The following is a 22,867-nucleotide window of genomic DNA, read 5'->3' as shown; positions in this document are numbered from 1 at the left end:
CATCAGATACATGCATGCACGTGCCTACTCAAGTATATACGTGTATGCACGAGTATATAAGCACGTATAAGTGATTACTTACAGGAGTGTCTGCGTGTCTACACCAGTATATACGTGTCATGTGTATATACGCGTCAGAATATGCGCTCATCATAATCGAGTATGCACTTGTATTTCGAGTATATACTCAAAATCCTTTCTAAATCAAGGAACCCCGTAAAATTTGAATAGGCCCCGACTGTTGATCCATCTATTCCGCTTTTGAATTTATGATTTGTCTTATCTGTGTACGATTATAAAACTATTTCAGTGGTGTAGTTTTTCAGTAGTACCTTCTAACATTCTAAATTACTGGACTTATACATTTTTCTTTTCAGTTTTTTTATTTTTTACGCAGTCGGGTTTTTTGTTCATATTTAATAATTTTTTTCAGCTAGCTCTTTCAGAAAAAAATACAAAATTTGAAAGTTTTTGCATCTTTAATTTTATTTCCAAATTATCTAAATAATGTTTTACTACACATAAGTCAACTTTTTTTTTTACGCGTATTAAAGGAAACTGTAAGCAGTTTAAATAGGTATCTCAAACGAAACTGCTACAAAGGAAGAGAAAAAGCAAATTCAAACTTTTTACATTTTTATTGTCGCTAAACATTCTACAGAACCAGCTACTGACGCTGTGTTTGTATACTGGATTCAGCATCATGGAAAATCAACTTTCTTCCATGTGTCCTTCCAGTTTTTACAGTAGAATTAATGTCTTGAATCTGGAACGAAAAGAAACGATAAAAGAGTTTTAAAAAATTTGTAACAAAACGAATGTAATATACGATAGCACTACTTCTCTACCTATTTACTTTTTTATCATTTTTATACAGTTATTCAAAGTACCCGCATGATGTCAATCGTGAATGTTTCTTAACTGGTAGTATGTTTAAGTAACGAAAAATGTTTCTTTTCAGAAACAAAATAGCCAAAAAAATGTTTAATCATAAACGATCTCACTCAAGACAACCTGAACTTTACATTGACTTAATTAAAATAATGTATCAAAGTAAAATAAAATTAAATAAACAAAATTTATGACAAGAAACCATAAAATTAAATATATTAAAAACCTCCGACTGAGTGCAACTGTAGAAACGAGGGAAAATTGAAAATCCTTTTAAAACCCTTATATTATTAAAAATCAATGTCAAGTATTTTATTTGCTACTAGCGGTATCCGCACGGCGTTGCCCGTAGTAGAAAATTAAAAGGTCATTTGGTTTGCCTGTATAATTACAAATAATGGATTTCTCCCCAATTTCTCCCCAATTTGCTATGTTAATTTGTTCGCCAATGTTACGGTTCCACGTTATGATAATTTGGTAATTTGCTCGTTCACGTTATAATAATTTGCTCGGTACAATGTTCTTAAAATTGGAATAGAAAAAGAACGAAATCGAATCAATCGCGTGAATAAAAGCTTAGCCGTTATTAAAATCTGCTTTAAAAAAAGTCATAATTCGAATTCTATGAAACATGGAAGTTCCGAAGAGATTCTATCAGACGCGGAAAGAATTCTCTTTATTTTGTTATTAAATTTTAAAAATTTTAACTATGTTTTCACTGCAAATATCGCGAAAAAACTTTTAGAGGTTTTTAATTAATATATTCGTTAATTAATGTCATCCAAAGATGCAACCTAGCTAAGAACACTCTCGATCAACTCTCCTTTCAAACATTTTTTTTTTTTCAAAGTCTGTCCATCCGTTTGGGCACTAGAGAGCCACAGACAGACACACCGATACACAGACATGTTTAACTTATAACCCCCTTCCTTTGTGTGTCGGGGGTTAAAAAAAAAATCAAGAGATAAAAACATGAGTTTGTTTCTGACAAATTAAAGTTTCTGTTATCAAGAACTGTGAAAGTTATAATTTTGCATACAGGCTCAACTTATGCCCCAATTTCCCTATTAAATGATTAAATATAAAACCCATTCTTTAAAAAGTTTGGTTCCATACAACAGTAATATTAATAGTAATTGCAATGGTAATTTTAAATAAAGGCTTCTCTGAAGAAAGCATTAAGTTTCTTCAGTGTCATTGCTCTACAGTGGGGTAAATCTAACCTGGAAATGAGGTAATACAGTGATTAGGATCAGCGTAGCCTTCACAATGATACCAGGTTAGGTTTGCCTCAATAGTAGTAGTGTTTTTTATCGTTATCATCTATGCCAATAACAGATGATGGGGGCGGGCGTTATATAGATAGGCCGACGCATCAGCTTAAGTTTAGCCATTTTAAATCGGATTTTTCATTGTTGTGCTACTAGGGTTACCAAAGCAAAGTTTGGGATTTCGACAATTTTCCGAAAATAATATTTTATTTAATATACAATTCACGTGTCGCTGATAATTGCTCACAATGAACAATACCCGAACGCGATAACTCGCCCGAAAAGACAACCACGCAAACACGCGCTCCGATCCAAAATGGCTAATCTTAAGCTGATACGTCGGCTCGTATATATAGGGCCTTAATCGGGGCTAAGTAAGGAGATACAGATCACAAGCAACTAGTATGCTGTGAAATGTAAATTAGTTTGGGAAAACGTTCATGTTTAAATGGTTGTTTTTTTTTTTTTTTTTTTTTGAAAAAAATAAATTTAAGTTTCGTGATGGTAATTTCTTATTACTTCTGAAACACAGTTACCCTAAAAAGAATGAAATAAGAACATTTTGAAAAAAAAAAAAAGAACCGACTTAAAAATTGCTCTAAAAAGTGAAAAATAATTTTATTATTATAACACCATCGATAATACTTTTAAACATAATTTTAGAAGTTGGTGCAAAAGCGATAGATTAAAATCATTCACAGCCATAACTTAACTACAACTAATAAATTTAGCCAGTCCCAGTTTCTTCAATAATACATGACAGCATATTTGAGTAGCGATAGAAATGTTTTGTTCCTAACTTAGGATGATTTTCTGAAAAAAATGTGAACGAAGCATGGTTACACTGGATTTTACTTTTTGTTTTTGCGCCAACGTCAAAAATTATGTTCAAAAATATTATCGATGGTTATTAAAGAATAAAATTACTTCACTTTTTGGAGCATTTTGGAAGCCGGTTCTTTTTTATTTTTTTCAAAAATTTTTTTAGTTGACCTTTTTATACTTTTTATTCATTCTCAAATAAAACACTGATAACAGTTTCTGGATTGACATAAGTCTTTGTGTATTTTACGCAGCAGTTTATTACGGTATATGACGCGATCTTTTTTGCTCGCGTGACATGTATTTTTTGGACAAGAACGACATGATAATAAATGATTTTTTTTTAATAAAAAAATGGTCCTCGTTATAAACGTGTCATTTCATTTAAAAATAGCCTCAGAAAATGTTTAGGTATTTTCTTAACTTGAATGTGTCAATAGCTCGAATTATTTTGAGTTATCATGTTTTCTTGGCTGGTCTATAATAGCGTGGAAGGCATAGCGTACTTTTTTTAGGGGGAGGGGGGGTTAAAATGTAAAACATAGTTAATTTTTTTTTAGAACTTGAAGTTTTCGATAGAATTTCATTTCATTTGATTTGATTAAAAAAATAGGGTTAAATAACAGATGAATTTTAAAACAAAATCCAAGGTTGTGTGATTATTTGTGCGTAATTCAGCTAAATGGAAAACATTCATTTGAATGCAAGATCCTGTTTAATTTTTAGTCCTGTGATTGTATGGACCAATCACGAAAACAATAGTTTTCTCCTTATATGCTTTCTGAGGGCTAAGTGAGATTAATAAGCAAACTTCTTGATTGCTTAAAAATGCAATCCAAGTGACGCCATCATTAAGTGAAACCTAAGAAAACGTCATATTACATTATGTTATTTTTGTTTAAAGTAATTTTCAAATGGATAGCTCCTTATAACCAATATCTTTCGAGTAATCATGGTACTTACCTAGTGCAAAAAAGAAGAACATTCCCAAGAATTAAGTTATTTGAATATTGCAGGCTCGATAAAATTGGAGATTCTTCGCCGCATGGTAATATTGTATTCTAAACTTGGGTACTTTTCAACACAGCATGCATATGTCTTCGCTTTTCGATCAGCCACGATATTAACCAGTTTCCAATCAGGATGAATATCCAAGAAATCAGACAGATCAGCCTACGCAAGAACAATTGAAACATATTTTTAATTGTATGAATTAATTATATAAATTAATCAATCTTGCCCGTCCAATCATAACATTGAGAAAAGAAATCAATCACCGCATGCTTTTCAGACCTCAAATGGAAAATACAATAAAATTACACCATAAACTCGCTTAAACAGAAAACATATATAAAAAATTAAAAAATTACAATAATAAGAAACAATACAACATTATAATATTAATAATAACTATGTCATTACCACACCCCTTTTGCTCATCCATAAATGCACATCAATAATGTGCTTTTCATCCATCACCTCATGGGTACTTAAGACCATGGTCCATAACGCGAGCTGGATTTGTAAAACAAACGCAAATAAAATGTTTCACGTTCAATTTGTCAGATTTAGAAAGTTAAAATTGTGTCATAAACAGGTAGGAACGAAAAAACTGAGTCGAAATAGTATAAAACGTAACCTAGGGTTGTGCAGTGGTACGGTAGAAACGACTCTACAGATTGACAAATCAATGCACAATCCAAAAAAAAAATCCCTCACAGATTTGTCTCTCCCAGTAGAATAATTTCCACCCTACTGTCTGACCACCGATTGTATGGAAAGACAAACACCCGTTTTACAGTTGGAATTGGACGAATGTATTATTTTTTACCGATGTCAACTTTTGCAGAAGCAGAGTCTCATTCAAATGAGCGGAATACGTGCATCAAATTTTTACTTTTCCCCCTTATTCACATAGATTCGTCTTATCTGGACATTTGAAAATTCTACGCAATCTGTGGTTGGACAGTACCAGCAAACGATATGATAGAAATATACAGGCAAAGGGCTTGATTAATGCACTTTCCTACGGACTGGTGATCCTGGTCATCATACTTTTGGGGGCACCAAAATAGGGTAATTTTCTTTCTGGGAACTACTAATTTGAAAATGTGTGAATTTTCTTGTGAGAGAGTCGCCAAATTTTATCAGGACCGGAGCTTTGACTTGATTGGGCCCTGTACAGGCTGCAATGTTTTTCGCTTGTAAGCGCAGGTTTACCTGTTTTACCGGTAGATTCATTCCTACTATATCGGCACATATATAGTAGAAATACACAGGTTGTAATATTTGGCGCCTGTAGCCACAAGTTTGCCTGTTACAGTGCGGGTGTTGCTGTTTTTTTCCTGCTCTTTTTCCGTTTGGAAAAAAAGGGGGGGGGGGGGAGGGGTTACCTCACATCAGTTCCAACAATCGTCCTATCTTCAGTTGGCAATTGAGGTCAGTGAGAAGCAAAGGATGTAAGTCGACATTTTAAAGTTTTGAGCAAAACGCGTTTAAAGTTGTGGTCCTAGGTACGCTTTCATTGAAACATTTTTCTAAACCGTGCTGTAACGCAGCACCTACCAGGGCTACTAGTATTATCTCTTTCCCCAAGACAAAGGAGAAGTTCACCTACCATTTGTTCCAGTTTTCTCAGCACTATAGATTTTGGCACTTACATCCCTTTGCTTCTTACTGCCTCTTATCGTTTGCGAGACTATGATTTCTAGCTAACATTTTGTTTGCTGTAAAAGCAACTACTTTGCATACCGTTACAATATAGTTAAATATATAAATTTATTTGTTCAATTACCGAAAAGCCGCTATAAAAAGGAGGTATGGTAAAATATTCAAATCAGAAGTTACCTTACCTACCTTTAACTATCTACACATTAAACTATAAATAATTCTCTTTAAGCCATGTAGAAATTGCACACGAATTTTTGCATAAAATGCGTAGCATCAACAATGTGTAAATTAAGAAGCGTGATTATTGCGCAGAAATAGCTATGATATTTCAATCTCCGCTTTGTCCATCACTTCCTCATCATTTAAAACAATCCCATTCGTTTAAAACGCGTTTCCCCTTTTTTTTTCTTTTTTTTTTCCTCCCCTTTGAAAAAACACTTGGTAAAAAATTGACTGTAATGACAAAACAGCAAATTCGCTTCACAAGAAAAAAAATATTCTTGAAAAAATATATATATAAACGGGAGCAATATTCAATCACATAGATTTCCATTTCTTATAAAATGCTAAGTTTGACGCTTGTTGTTTGCCAAGTTAAACAGAAACATAAGTTTGAGAAACAGAAAGCAATAAATTTTTGTTAATTCTAAAATGATTGAATTTACCTGTTCCGCCAATAGTTGTAAATCTAATTCATTTTCGCTGAAAGTCCATGAACCAAACACAATGCTACATTCGATAAAGTCCTTGCGAATTGTCTTGAGCATGGGGCATCTCGACTTAATTGTGAAAGGAGGCACCCATAATACTTCTCCATTGTTGTACACCAATACTTGAGTGTTTTGAAGTGGGAACATGGCAATGTCTGGAGAACTGAAAAGAAACAAAAACGTTTTTGTATTCTAGTTTCCATTCTATAAAAGGTTATGTTGCTGTACCGTAAATCAAGACGTGTTCTGATATGGTAATATATAATGATGATCTAAACAAAATTATAAAAGTTGAAAATACTATATACTATTGACGATTCTGTATTTTTTCTATATGCAGGAACGCTCCGAACCTGTATATAGAGAAACATACAGGTTCGGGGTGATCCTGTATGTAGAGAAACTATAGAATATTTTAATATGATTCTTCCTAATAGACGAGTTAAATCTTCGCGAAACAAGCAAATGAAGCAATCTTCTGTAGTTGGTTGGTGAGTGTCAGTCAGCAGGGGGCAGAGCCCCATAGTACTGTAAAATAAGTGCAATTATTAGGTTTTACCCGCGTTAAAAAGTATTTTATCTATAGGTTAGAAAGAGAACTGAAACTTCTTTTGACATTCCAATTTCTTTTAAAGAAAACGTCGCATTGTTGTACCACGAGGAAAGACGTGTTTTGATAAGTAATATATTCTGTTGTGAACTAAAAAATTATAACTGCTTAAAATGTTACTGTCGACGCTTCTGTAATTTATTATAAAATAACTGCAATAAGTATATTTTACTCGTATTAGAGAAAGAGAATGAATTTGAACTATGTAAAGTCTTACTCAATGGTTAACAACGCATTTGTTGAATCATGCTACAGTTAAAAGGGGCTGTTCATAAATGATGTCTTACTTTTTTTCAACATTTTGAATCCCCTTGTGTCATATTTCACCTTATTCCCTCTCCCATTGTCACACGTCACGTTATTTTTCATAAACTATTCTCATTAAAAAATGCGTGATTTCACACTTCTTGTTGCCCCTATTACACCCCTTGTCCCAACTGTCACAACTTTACGACCCGCTCACACCTCAAAGCGTGACATCATTTGTGGACAACCCCTAAGGACCTAAGGTAACATTACTTTTCAATTCATCTTGTCACATATTGATTTTTCTTAAGATTTGTGAGAAAAATCAGGGGGAAAATGGTTTCACTTTTTATTTTTTAAATATTTATTAAAAGAAATTTCTAACTTATTACTGATAAAAGAAGAAATTGAAAACCTACCCTGTGTAGAGAGCTACATCCGGCTTCCATATCTCAGATGCAGGAAGACGAAGCACTGATATGTCGTAATCAGCCAAATTCCATTTCAAGAAATCATCACTCCATTTCTACAGTAAGTAAAACAAGTCTCTAAACTACTTTCAAATTTTTCCCGATAAATGCATTTAGCCCTTATATGGCATTTACCTGCATTTTCCAGATTAATAGCCTTTATAAAGAACTGGTAGTAACAAACTTAGCTGTTGTTAAACAACTTAAAATCTTTCTAGTATATACTTTGTGAAACAATAAAGTGAGAAAATTAAGGAAAAAATAAATTACACTCGTTGAGGGTAACTCTGAATTATGTCTGTTAACTCTGTACCGCTCCCTATTTTTCAGAACATTGGATTTTAAATGCAAACCCCTTCCCGTAACTCAGAAATTTTCCTTTATTAACCACACTAAAACATTTTTTCAACAAAACATTTATTACTAATTTATTTACTAGCAGTTTCATTTACAGTGGTAAATTTATTGCTTATTGGATGTTTTGGGCAATTCCTTGCTAAACAGTTTTTTCTTGACGGGAATTATGCAATAAATTTCTTCTCAAGATTGAATTTTTAACGGTTGTTTTGCCATTTCTCAATTTCATACTTTCCACCTTGTTGCGTTTCTCCGATGACTTAACCCAAATCTCACGCTTTTTGGATTGAAAAAGGGTTTCCTTGAAATTTCGAAACACGTGTCTGCAATCAATTTCTAATTTGTGATTTGTGTCCATTGTATTTCATACAGTTACTTTGTTGCATTCCCTATCTACGCCACTGATGATTGTTGTTGAGAACGATGTATTTATGAATGATTATATTTTGAAATTTAGAAGCAGAATGATATGAAATTATAAGCTCCCTAACTTATTTGATGAAAACTTGCAGTCTTGAAGCGAAGGCCGCTGTTAATTAAACCCTTAGAAAAGCATAACCTAAAGAAGATTATGAAATTGTATCTCAAAAACTGATGTTGTTAATACTGTTAAAAAAGTATTTTCATTTTATATTGCTTGCTTATGATTTGTTTCGTTGATTTCGTTGAATTTTGAGCAATGGAATAGTTTTAAAAAAATTTCAGCAATTAAAAAAATATATTTTGGATAATGCAAAACTCTGAAAGGTATTTGCCTTGTTCATTGTGAATGCATCTGATATAGCTACTGATGGTGCTATGAGAATGACAGATAAAAGAAATGAATTTGAAAAGAAACGAAAGCTGATGCTATTGCTTCCCAAAACTTATGCATGGATTTTTAACGATGTTCAACTTCATGCTGACACTTATCAATACTTTTCTACACGAAAAAAAAAAGTGTAAGGTTCAGCATTAATGGGTGCAGTGTTGCACGAATTCTAAATTGTGTAGCATCTAGGGTTTCCAATCCCGATCCCGCATCCTGCGGGATCCCGCAGGATATTTAGCGGGATTGATACCGCGGGACTTGGCTCTCAACCCCGCGGGATTCCCAGTCCTGCAAGTTTTTTTTCCCCCATTCGAACGTTTTCCAGCTTTTGCTGCTCATAAAACGATTATTTTCACAAGCATAATCTGAAGTTTGAATTTTTTTCCTCGTATATCTGCAAAAAGAGCAAGGAAAACTGATGTGTCTCATATGACCAACGACGGATTTATCATTTAAAAACACAATAAAAATAGAGTATATTTTTCTGAGAATGAATTTGTATTCTCATTTGAGGTTTCAATCAGCAAGTGAGAAAATGCTCAAAACTTATGTGCATTTTCGAAAATCATCGCTAAAATTTAAAATCCAGTAAATTACGCTTTAGAAGAAATGGAGAAAGAATATTACATGTTCCAAAACCGGCTGGAATAGCCTGAATGCAATGTTGGAGCACTTCTGTAGGCTTTAGTAAATGCACTCAAAACCTTTAAGTTACAAAAAGTGCACTCCAAAGAAGAAAGCAATGAAAAATCTGACATTATTTATACATTCGTTACGACTTTAAAAGGGACGACTGAAAGTTGTACGAAACACAGAAATACTCACATGACAGTTTATTACGTTAAACTGATCATATTTTTGAATTCCTCTTTAAAGTGAGAGGTAAAATTAGCGAAATTATCCAAACAGTTTTACTGATACTACGACTTTATGAAATGGTGAATTTAAGTAGTATTTAACTCTTACTGTAATAAATCAAATTCACTGATACAATGACCAACGTTTATGCCAAACACTATCCAAGAGGCATCGTTTTTGTTCGAAATTCTTAAGCGAAAACCTAGCATCAGAAAAGGAAAATCTATTTCAGAAGGTGATGAAGTTAATGCGGATCTTTTTCAACATGTTCACAATTACTTAATTTTAGTAAAACTAATTGCAGTGAAGCCACAGCACGTGTTTTCATCAAGCGCATTATTTTTATAGCAAAAATCCTTTAGCATCCCGTACGAGTGGCACATTTTTGCTTACCAAATGATAATTGATAATTAGGATCTGAATTCGTAGTGTTTTACAATTGCTGTACGAAATTAAGAAGACTATTAATTAAAGTAATAAAAGCAGTCCTTCCTAAAAAGCACCACTTTTTCTATTTGACATAAAAATTTAATTTAAAAAAAATTTAGTCAATCCCGCGGGATCCCGGGGTCCCGCGGGATTGGCTCCTTACAATCTAAAAATCCCTCGGGACTGAATTCAGCGCGGGATTGGAAACCCTAGTAGCATTATTGTTTTAAAAACTCAAATTTTTGGAGGATCCTCGCACTATGGTTTCAGTAGAATTCAAAGCGCATGCGTAAAGATCAGAATCGGCGCAGAACACGTGAACTCTTATTAGCAAAACGAAAACCGTCCTTGGTGGCCGAGAGGTAAAGCTCTTGATTTGCGACCTGTCTGAGATTCGCGCTTTGGGTTCGGATCTCACTCAGGTTATTTCTTCTCTTGGTGAAATAAAAATGTCTTGTTTGTACATTGAAATAAGTAAATCAATGGGGTACATTGGTTTTTAAAAAACATGGACTTGATAAATCGTTCAAGAGAGTCAGATGAAAGCTTAATTTTGGCTAATGTGTAACCTTTCAAGCAAATTTTATGTAAGTATACAGAAAATTCTCGTGTAACCTTGCGCAGAAATTAGTGAAACGTTACACTATAGTTAATTAACATGGTGCAACTTTCCGCAAGCGAGGCGTAACTTTACGTCAGTTATATCAATTGAGTTACTCCAGAGCAGTGGAGGCAGCTAAGCTGCCACCGATTTTATAGAGTAAGGTTACACAATTTTTTTTACAGTGTAGGACTAAGAAGGTACAACTATCCACCCACTGTCCCCTTCCGGCATACTATCTATATTTTCCTCTCTCTCATATGCCTATTATATATATATATATATATATATATATATATATATATATATATATATATATATATATATATATATATATATATATATACCAGGGGTGAATTTGTAAATTTTCCTGTTCTGTGCAATATATGGGTTAAAATCAAACAAAATCATATTCAAGAGAAAATTTCTACTTACCATTAATACCCATGTGTCCAGAACAATGCGCTGATGCAAATCATCCTTAAACAAACATATTTTTAAATTAAAATATAACTTATAAACAGTCTTTTTAAAAATATTACTTCTAGATTTAAAAAAAGGCCCGGAATAGGAAAATATAAAAAAATGGATCATCAAAGTAAACTAACCCCAAAAAAAATCAAAATTTTTAAGTAATAATTTTATCAAAACAAAATAAATGTGTTAAAAAGTCAAAATGCTATAATAAGTTCTGAGAGAATAGTGAGCAATGAACTTTATTATTTAATCCAGTTTACTCAAATCTTTAGATTTCTGTAATCATATAACTAACAGCAATTTTCAAAAAAAAAATCTGTAAATACCGTAATTATATTTTGTTTTAATTGAAAGTTGAAGTAAGTTTTTATTTTGTCTGTTACTTCAAAAATTAAAATAGAAAAAATTATTACCTTTTTATGTAAAAATCCTAAGAGATTAGAAATCAAACTTTTACACTAAAAATTTTTAAAATCGCAAACGGGCAGAACATATATTCGGTTTTTGCTTCATGTGAAATAGAAAACAATCATAATTAAAAATCAAAAATTTAAAGAAAACAGAAGCAAAGAAAAATCATAATGGAATTAGCATTGAAAGGTAAAATTATTAGATTTAACAATTAGAGATCTAAAGGTTTAAATCAGTGTTCTTAATACAAAATTTAAAAAATTTAAAGCAAACTTTTTTACTTTTCATATACCAGCGACCACTGAAACTTACTCTTTGTTAATTTTGAATACCATTATTTTTACTATCGCTTTACAAAATTTCATTTTTACTTTATATTTTATTTTGCAATTTTAATTTTAATTTTAATCAGTTTTTCGACGGTTGACTATCGAAGAAAAGTTTATACTTTTTTGAGACTATCGCTCCTTTTCAAGGAGATAGTGTTCTCTACCTTACTCATTTTCATCACTTTTTGACCATGTCGAATTTTGAAGCCAATTTATACTTCCAGAAACTTCATTGAGCCTGAATATATATATTAGGGTGGTCCTTAAAAATGAACTTTTGAAATTTGAATGCTCCACCCTCCCATTTTTGTTTACGGCCTTAAATAAGACTTCCCCAAAAATTTCAGACCAAAAAATGTATTTTAGGGATCGCTACCAATCTTCAAAGTTGTGAAAATTCAAACTTTTTTCCCAAAATTCAAATGAACTTCACTGTAAACTAAAAAATGCATAAATAAAAATCAATACCAAGTGTTGTTTACACAGAACACCTTCCCCCTCGTACAAGGTAGAAGGGAGTCAAATTCAAGTATGATGTTTTGATATGAGATTTTACGACCTTATTCAGAGAGCAAGACTGGTGAATTTTCTTTTCTTTCATTTAGGAATAATACTAATAATGGCGCCGCTGTTTTGGTTTCTTCAGGCTCTAACCAGTTGAAAGTATGGAAAGCAAAAACGATTATAATGTTATTTCTATCAAACACCATTGTTTCGTTTTTTTTATGTTAGTCTTACGGTTTGAAATATTATTATCAAAGCAATACCAGTGTTTTAGCTTATAACACTTATTTTTTAATGGAATCAATCAACAAAATGCCCGTTTCAATAAGAACGTTTACAGATATTTGGCTTGTTGGTCGCCACAGTGCCAAACAAAACTGCCATCTAAAAGAGGAGTTCTCCGCATTTTTTTATATTACAAAAATGCCTTAAATGTAAATACTCGAGATTCTGCTCATTGTTCAGCTAGAGGTAACTTCTTGTTTGGGAAAAGGCTACGATTACCACTAAGGAAAAAATCATGTTGTAGATAAAATTGAAGGACTTTTTAAAGAATTGCAAAAGCTCAAAAAGAACAAAGAAAATGAAGCCAAGCGATCAGACGGTTTGAAACAGAAAGAAGACAAATAAAGACTAGCTTTACCGGAATTGTTTGATATTGTTCATGCTAATACTCTTAATATGATCCATATCGAAGAAGATAAGGATTTTCTCGTTCCTCAAAGACAAAAAGGATGACCTGGTAAAATGGGTAAAGTCAGGTGCAAAATTGTTGAAGAAAGAAGCAATACTCATTAAAAAACAGATAAGTTTCGAAAAAATGAAGCAACGTGAAGAAAAAAATACAAGATTGCTGTTTGAATGAGTACCAATACGCTTAAGAGTTCCAGGGGATACATCGTGCTCGATGAATGGCAAAGGCAATTTGCTCTCTTAAAACTAATTTTTTTAGAGATCGGTTTGAAATTCCCGAAGAAGAAAAAGCTTGAAATCGTGACATGCGCTCGTTTGTAGTAAAATGCTGTGTAAATTGTTGGTTTCAAACAACAACTGCTTGCTTTGCCCCAAAAAAAGATTTGCAACTTTTAAAAAGCCTAAAAAAATTATGAAAGAATTAATTATGAGGTTTCAAAGTGTGCAATGAACAAGTTTGTTTGCCATTTTGTGGTATCTATCAGATGAATTCGTAGCTCTTGCGTTTTCTTATTTGACGATTGTGTTCCTTAAGAAATGAAAGGGAAGATGGTAGACACTTATTTAAAAAAAAGGAGATGATGAATCCTTAAAAAGAGCCCGAATAGATCCATATGCAATCCTTAAAAAAGGTTTGAATAATTTTGCATCGAGCAACACAATGCAGAATTTTTAAAACCCTTGAGTATATCTTCAGAATTTCTTCAAGATGTGACAGAATGGAAAAAAGACGAATCCTACAGTTAAAGTAAAGAAATTTTTAGTTCATTAAAAGTTGTAAATAAGGTAGCGGAACGTGTAGTGGGACTAATGGAAGAATACAATAAACTTCTTACAAAAGACGAAGAACAAAAGCAGTACTTGTTGCTGCTAGTGAAACAGTTGCAAATGTCCGCGCGGACTCTAAAAAACACATCTTATTTTCTTAAAAGGTAATATAGTGCGATTTGTTTTTTTTTTTTTTTTTTTTAAATTTATGAATTGAAAGAGGTTTTTTTTAAAAAAATCTTAATAGATGCGTTTAATTATAAATTGTAAGAATGTTTAATAAATACTGCTGTTTTTACTGAAAATGAAAAATTTCGAGTTTTTCTCTGAAATTTCAAAAGTTTTAGCTGCGGTAGCGACCCTAAAATTTGTCTTAAAAATATCAAAAAAATACACTAATTCTTTTTTATATACTAGATCAAAACTAGGAGGTGACCCGTTGAAAATTTACAATTTTATTTTTTTACTTCATATAAGGACTACCCTAATATATATATTCTTAGTGAAGAAGATGGGAGTTATAAGTAAAATAGTGTTAAGATGTAAATGAAACAAGTAAATGTTTTAAGAAATGCCGAAAACCTTTGGAAAAACTTTGAAACTTGGATAGCTGTATTTAGTACCTCATGTGAAAACATTTTTAGAAAATAGCTGAAAAATCTCAAAAGTTAAAGCTTTGATCATCTTACCACGTCAGTCACTTGTAGTGGAGACAGACTGACTGAAACGTTAACGCTGGTAAAGGGGTTCTTAACTGGTCGTACTAACTTATCATAGTTTTGGAACAGATCTCGTCGAAGATCTCTCTCTGTTGCTAGAAATTCATCACCTGTAACATAAATTTAATGAACACCAGCGATATGTATTGAAAATATTTCACGTTGTGACATTTGTGATATTCATGTACTTAAATTGGCTTTTATTGCTTTGCATATTTACTTGTTCATTTATGTATTTATTTGCTTCGATATTTTTCCGAGTATTATATACAGAGTGTTCCAAAACGACCTCATAATTTCTGCACAGTAATTTTCCTCGTTGGGAGTACACACAAAAAAAAAATGTTCAAAGGAGCGTTCCTGTACGATCTACAGTTTACGAGAAAATACGAAAAACAAAATATGACGTCACTGCCTATGCAAGAAAAACCACTTTATTGAACATACCAACAGTAATGTACGTACATTATACGCGTAACAACAAATACGTTTTAGACATTATCGTCTGGAAAAATATGCAAATACTGTTGTTGATATCTTTATTATTATTATTATTACTAATTAGTAAAGATAATAAAGCTGAAAGTCTCTCTGTCTGTATGTCCGGAGGATGTCTGGATGTCTGGATCTCTGACGCGCATAGCGCTTAGACCGTTCGACCGATTTTCATGAAATTTGACACAAAGTTAGTTTGTAGCATGGGGGTGTGCACCTCGAAGCGATTTTTTGAAAATTCGATGTGGTTCTTTTTCTATTCCATTTTAAGAACAAAACTATCATAAGATGGACGAGTAAATTGCGAAATTATCATAACGTGGAACCGTAACATGGGTACAAGCCTAATGGCGAGAAAATTCACCATACATTATTTGTAAATATACAGGCGAACCAAAAGATATTTTAATTTTCTATTACGGGCAAAGCCGTGCGGGTACCACTAGTGTCTAATAAAGTGATCGTGCAGGAATGTTTCTTTTAGCAGTTTTTATGTAGGGGAGACCGGGGCAAGATGACGAATGTCTTAAATTTTCCGTTTTCCACTAGGAAACAGCGTCAGCTGGATACTACTGGCTCTCCTAACGGCTGTTCATTCAGCAATAGTTTAAAGACGCTGAAATTGTCATATTTGTGTTAGTTCTAAAGCACTGATTGTTTACCGCTGCTACGTTATAACTTTCATGCATGTGTAAATAAGCTCTGCTAAAGATACAGGAATGATAAATTGTTTCTCTTAAGTATTTATGAGTAACTTAGTTTATATACTGCCTATTACCATGAATAAACTTTAATGAATCGCCTTTCTTTATGGCAATGAAGACGAATCCTTTCAAACAGGCAGTCCGGGGCAAGATGACGGGCCGAAAAACGGGGCAAGATGACAATACTTCTTCTTTACAAGTCCTGCTTGTAAAGAAGAATACTGTGACTCTCCAACAGAAGAATGGTTCTAGTGCTGCAATGCCAAGAGTGGTGGCGCGAAGAACGTTCCAATTATGAAAATGGTATTTTTATCTGTGACTATTGTTAGCTGCACAATTAAACACTTCAACATTACTTTGCAATTCATTACGCTTAATTTGATGCTTTGTAAGATGTAAAAACACAGTAACCATTTGTTAAACTATGTAATATATTCAAAAAAAAAATTGTGTTCAACTTTTTTCAGTGTTGTCATCTTGCCCCGAGGCCAAAGTCATCTTGCCCCAGTACTGGGGCAAGATGACAATTTGTTAAGGTTATGAAAATATAAAAATATCCTTCATTTATTTCATTTGAAAAATTAAATGGTATTATATTTAATACTACAAAGGACCACTCTAACAGCTCATGTAAAGGAAATTATATTATCCTTAAAAATAAATTAATAAACAACAAAAATTGTTAGCGTAGTCATCTTGCCCCGGTCTCCCCTACTTTCAACGAGGAATCTTAGCTGTGCAGAGTTTAGGCGGTCGTTTTTAGAAACCCTGTATACAGTGGATGGAAGGTATGTTTTAACACGTTTATACAGGGTCAGCTTTCACACTTTCATTGCTCTTCGATACCTTTTGAGTTAAAAGCTCAGGAAAGAGCATATAGATATTAAACTTTCAGTACTTGCGTATTTTCCCATCAAACATATTCAATGAACCGAAATTGTCACTATATGCCGCGATACTTTCGGTGACCATAAAATCACGGAAAATCTGAAAGTATTCGAAAATGAGTAACATTGATTTTGGTGAATTTCGAAATCGTGATTGAAAAAATGAAGCCAAATCAAGGTTGAGTGAAATATAGTTATGGTTCAGCGTAAAGCTAAGAAAAAAACTAAATGTAAGTAAATAGTTTTTATTAATGTGTACAATATTATCCTGGTTGGATTTCAAAGAAATACGAATTATTCATCAAGATTAAATTAGAAGATGAGAAAATAGTTCCTTTCCTCCATGCATTCATAGGCCCCCACCCCTCCCTCCACCACAGGGGCGGCATTTCACCATTTCATTTGGGGGGTCGAGTTTCTTAATTATGTATAACCCCAAAGCGAAACCATACACACATTAGCTAACAAGAAGTTGTCATAAAATCGGTTTAATATGAATAAAATTAGTGTTTAGAAACAATTAAAATTTTGATTCATTGACTAAAAAGTTATCATACAAAATATCTTGCTACTAAAGTTTTTATACTTTTGGAAAAGTTATAATGCTTGATTTTTGGAATTCGGAAGAGCAGGGAATCATGTTACTAATGTATCAGTGCTCAATGTCGTGCTGTTTTACCAGTTCAGCTAAATAGAAAAAGTTTTTTTTTCCCCTTTGCGCTTCAAAAATATTTCTCTAACTTCGTGAGACATTAAAAAAAATCTTTCTCTACTAGCTGAGCTGTTTGTAATAGTTAAAAAATAATTGAAGTATTACAAAGTTATGTATGAAAACACTTTTTATATCTTGCTCTTCAAAATCACCCAGGCTACTTCAAAAACTGTGAGGGGCTTAAACTTTTCATGATTGAATAATCTAGTCATGTCGGCGCTCTCAGCTTCAATGAGATATCATCTGCCTCCAGCTCTGTTATTCACTATTCCAGACTGATGAGTCCATAACAAGGGCGAAACTGCAGTCTCTGGATGTGAAAACCATTCTGTCGGTATATTGCTTGTAATTTTTCTTGCCTCATGCTAAAAATTTTACTCACAGTTGAAACATTTTATTTTTCGTTTTCAAAATTCAATCCAATCATATAATAATCCCAGCCAATCATACAGAAAAATAATTATCATCAAATCTTGTGTTAATTTCATATGAAACTGAATCGATTACTTCATACAAAATATTCAAAAACCAATGTTTAACTTCACATCATCATGTGATTTTTTTTTTTTTTTTTTTTTTTTTTTTTTTTTTTTTGCGCCTCTTTAAAATTGACTCGGAGGAAGAATTTTTTGGAAAAACTTCACGATTGATTGAAATATACATCTATAAAAAATCTATTTTCAGTTTCAATTGTAGATTCAACTGTGGTAGTATGGTGCACAGATCAATTGTAGATTGAACTGTGGTTTGAATAGTCGAGTAGCGGATTGAAGATATAAATTTTGATAGAGTATAAAGCATTTTTCAAAAACCTTTTCCCGATGCAAACAAAGTGGATAAAAATTCAAACGAAGTCATACATCCTAAAGGGCATGAGCTTTTTCACCATTGAAAGAATCGTTTTGCAATAATTCTTCCAGTCGTCAAATCACTGCTTTGAAGTTATAGAGAAATGTTTTTATCGTTTTAACGCTTGAAGATTATCTTGTGTCACTCCGCGATTGCATAATTATAGAGCCCCATAAAAGGTATTTGGCTGATATGTCTTTTTTTTATTCAATAATCACATGCATTTTTAAGAAGTTTCTATGAAAGCATCATAATGTATTGAGCAGCTGAAACGTGTTTCGAGCAGAAGAAAGCGATGAACACTCATTAAATAAATATACACTTAAAAATGAGAGTAAAAGTGAATGTAAAATATCAAGGAATTTTTTTTGTGAAAACCATGCAGCCACACCACTTTTCACGAGCCTTGGAGATACCATCGTTACACTGGGCACACAAGTGTGAAATATTTAGCCTATATGAGGCAATGTCTTCTTTCGTTAAAATTAACCATTGTTCTCTGTCAGTTGTCTATGTTGTGAAAAAGCCGAAAATACTTCATAAATTTCTAAGTTATCATCCAAATAACGAAAAACACTTTTTCTAGTCTGAGAATGTCTCGAGTTTCATCAAATAATTGCTGAGAACCAGCGAGATTTCCTTTCATGAACATTGATTTCCGACTTACATAAATTGAATTCACCCACTTTCTATCATTCTGCTCAAAAAATTTGGGGGTGCGACCGCCCCCTCTTGACCCCCCTATTTGCCGCCCCTGCTCCCCCACAAAAAAAGGAAAGAAGGAAAGAAACTAGTTAGGTAAAGCAGTTTGGAAGCAACTCTGCCAAAAATTAGGTTTGATTAATTTTTTAATAGGCAGTGATGTTTCCATTAATTTTTCTGAGAGTATTCCCAGTAATCCCTTACGTATACGATCATATACGTAATGTGTCAAAATATGAAAATTTCCTAAGCTTGAGTGTATACGTATACGCTATACGTCAAAAAATGTTTGAGAGTATACGGGGTATATGGTGTGTACACTATGGGAGCACCCCTGTTAATAGGTATTTTTTCAGTTATGAAGAATTCCATTTCCTATCAGCATGTGGGAAAATATATTTAAACAAAACTTCCCACTAAAAATCGCACTTTCTCCAAGTAAAATTTTCAAAAATGCTTTATATTTCAACGAAATAGAAATCTTCAAAATGATTGCTCATTGGATAGGATCAACTGAATTATATTTTTAGAACTCAATCATAACAAAATTCAAAAGCAAATGAAGAAAACTTTTAAATTTAAATTATAGACATATAAATTTAAAGTTGCCATTTCTGAAAAACTTAACGATACCCAAAAATATAAAGGCAATGATTAAACGATGTTTTTGCACTGTTATTTAATTGAAATGTTTACAACCTAATATTAATTTTTAGATTTTCTATCGCCAAATGCGAGTACGTAACCACGTATAGGAAAATTTGCCTCATAAAACCTTATCTCCTTGGACACTAGTTTTAAACCGAGTAGGGCAAAATTGTTTTAACTGTTTACTGAAATGAATGGTTCAGTCGGACTGCAGTTTCGTGCTTATTAGCACTCATCAGCCCGACCTAGGAGTGATTGAGCTGGAGGTGGATAACCTCTAAAGGAAGCCAAGAGTGCCAAGCAAACTGGTAGCTAATACAGAATTAGCACTAACCAGACGAGTGACCGAAGCAATGGTTCGGTACAAATCGAATATGGAAGGGAATGCATGTATATTCAGTAAGCTACCGCCCTATAGCCAGGGCTAAGGCAGGAATACATGAAATGCACCGACAGCTCAGTCAATTCCAACCAAGGACTGCAGTTTCGTGCTTATTAGCACCCATCAGCCCGGCACAGGAGTGACAGAGCTGGAGGTGGAAAACCTCTAAAGGAATCCAAGAGTGCCAAACAAACTGGTTGCCTTCAACATTCGAGTTGTACCGAACCATTGTTTCGGTCGCTCGTCTGGTCAGTGCTTATTCTTGTATTAGCTACCAGATTGTTTGACACTCTAGATTTCCTTTAAAGGTTTTCCACCTCCAGCTCAGTCACTTCTATCCCGGGCTGATGAGTGCTAATGAGCACGAAACTGCCGTCCTCGGCTGGAATTGACTGAGCTGGCGGTGTATTACATGTATTTCTGGTCTTATCCCTGGCTATATAGAGATAACTTACTGAATATACTTTTCATCATGCACTCAAAAGGACGAAATATTTTTTCTGGGTCAGAAAGGACAATTTAAGAATTCCAGTAGTTTTCGAAAATTCCAATAAAATGACACCACAACGAAGAAAAATGCGATTCTAGTCATTTCAAACCAAACTTTCCGAATAAGAAAAATATACATGTTTCAACACTCAAAGTTATGATTGAAAGCTAGATAATGATAAGAAATTCTCTTCATGATTTGAGCCGCACTTCTCTTCGTTTGTGGTGTAATTTTCTCGGAATTTTCGAAAACTACAGGAATTCTTTAGTTGTCCTTTCTGACCCAGAAAAGTTATTTTGTCTTTTTGAGTGCATGATGAAAAGTGCTTGGTATTTTTTAAAAAATTCTGTTATTGGGGACTTGTTTTAGGGAGATCTCTTTTTGTGGAGCCTAGATCTTGGGAGTGCTCCTTAGCATTTGAAGGAGGTTCACCATCGTTCTTAGGGAAGGAGAAAGAGCAAGCCTATTTTTTACACTTTTTTTATGTTATTCGAGAATGTAATCATTTCCTTCAAATGAGTTTTCTTGGGATAAAGAAGCAAACAGCATTTTCGCGTTCATTTTCTGCGTGTTCATTGCTAAACACAGAAACTAATTAACAATATTGTATCTTTTCTTTCTAATTCCTTTCAAGCATTTGAAAGAAGCATGCAAATTATTACTAGAAGAAAAAACCTGATTAATACTTATGTCTAGATCTGCTTTCAATTAAAAAAGCTCACACATATAGAACAACTGCAAAAACTCTCAAAGACAACATAATACGCAAAATTTCTTTTTGATCTGAGACACACAAAGGAAGGGGTTTATAAGTTTGACGTGTCTGTGTGTCTGTGTCTGCGTATCTGTCTGTGGCACTCTAGCGCCTAAACGAATGGACCGATTTTGAAAAAAAAAATATTTTGTTCGGATGGAGAGTTGATGGAGAGTGTTATCAACTAGGTTGTGTCTTCGGATGACATTAATTAACAAAGATATTAATTAAAAACCTCTAAAAGGTTTTTCGAGATTTTTGCAGCGAAAACATATTTAAAAACTTAACAATTTAGTACAAAAATAAAAAGAGTTATTCTTTCTACGTCTGATAGAATATGTTTGGAACTTCCATGTAATATAGAATTCGAATTATGACGTAAATTAAGCTGATTTTAAGTACGGCTACGCCTTTATTCACGCTATTAGTAACCGAATTTATTATTGACCGAAAAAGAAGGATAACGCAATGATTTAAAATGCTTATCTGTTGCCAGTTTATATTTTTCAACAAATAAAATACTTGTAATTGATTTTTAATAGTTTAAGGCTTTTAAAAGGATTTTCATATTTTTTTTCTAGATTCTACATTTGCAACTCAGTCGGGTTTTTTTTTTTTTTTTTTTTTAATTTTTAATTTTAGTTACTTGTTACAGTTAAAACTTACATTTAGGAATTGACTTACCTATTCCAAAAGCAGAGCCTGATACTCCATAAATTAGTAACAAACTACTAAGAACACCAAAAGTAAACATGATGATATTCGTTCGAATGCGAAAGTGGAGAGTCGCCTGATATGCAGCCATTTTATACTGAATCTGTTTCTCTAAACAGGATGTCTTAATAAATGCAAGATGTTTTCTTGTGTTAAATCATGTAACTTTTGACGTCAATTGGATCTCAGACCATTTTTAACTTCATTAAGGATGTGATTTTGTGCTTCATTCTTAACATTTCTTTTCGTTTTCGAAAGTGTGAATAGCAGACTACATAAGAAATCCAAAATAGGAAATTAATCTTTATCACTAAGGAAGCTTAACTACTTTTTGTCACATAACTCATTTACGACCTTGGTAACAGCGCGTAACGAATTTTATTTGTATCATTAAATAAATATAGAAACTTTTCTGCGAAAAAAAAAGTAAAATTTTGAAACTTCATTAATTTGAATTTTATTATTCTGTGTAAAAATCACTTTTACACAGCTTAATTTGATTACACTGGTTAAATTCAAAACCAATCAGTGTAAAAAATAGTTAATTCCTATTCATATCGATGTGACACAAATGAATACAGTGGTCACCGCTTATATGAATCATGTTTGTTCTAAACAGGTTTGATTCCATAAAGCGGCTGATTCAATAAAGCGGCTAATTCAATAAAGCTAGGATTTTATTCTGTTTTTGACAATTTAATTCATTAAAGCGGATGATTCAATTAACAACTGATTCAATAAACGGGCGCCATTCGCATCATGATTAAAATGGTTACATTGCTTTTATTTCCTTGATAAGCAGGAATTACAAATATTTTATCATAGCGGGAAATTTTGCGTTAGTACTTTACATACCAACCGACTTACACTGTATCACCAAAAG

General features: G+C 33.0%; 1 protein-coding gene across 1 annotated transcript; it reads right to left on the bottom strand.

Annotated features, from left to right (window-relative positions):
• Nucleotides 1-619: 619 nt before the first annotated feature.
• LOC129217307 (neuronal acetylcholine receptor subunit alpha-9-II-like) lies at nt 620-22,079 on the bottom strand. The gene is made up of 7 exons (XM_054851584.1): nt 21,955-22,079; nt 14,618-14,757; nt 11,182-11,226; nt 7,640-7,746; nt 6,320-6,527; nt 3,948-4,157; nt 620-766 (listed from the first exon to the last, which is right to left on the bottom strand). The coding sequence occupies exons 1-6, from the start codon at nt 22,073-22,075 to the stop codon at nt 3,984-3,986; spliced, it is 795 nt and encodes a 264-aa protein (XP_054707559.1). The 5' UTR covers nt 22,076-22,079; the 3' UTR covers nt 620-766; nt 3,948-3,983.
• Between the last annotated feature and the right edge of the window lie 788 nt (nt 22,080-22,867).

This window comes from Uloborus diversus, chromosome 2 (assembly GCF_026930045.1).
Source record: "Uloborus diversus isolate 005 chromosome 2, Udiv.v.3.1, whole genome shotgun sequence".
Classification (NCBI taxonomy): domain Eukaryota; kingdom Metazoa; phylum Arthropoda; class Arachnida; order Araneae; family Uloboridae; genus Uloborus; species Uloborus diversus.
Note: the sequence above shows the minus strand (reverse complement) of the source record. Positions and strands in the feature narration are given on the sequence as shown.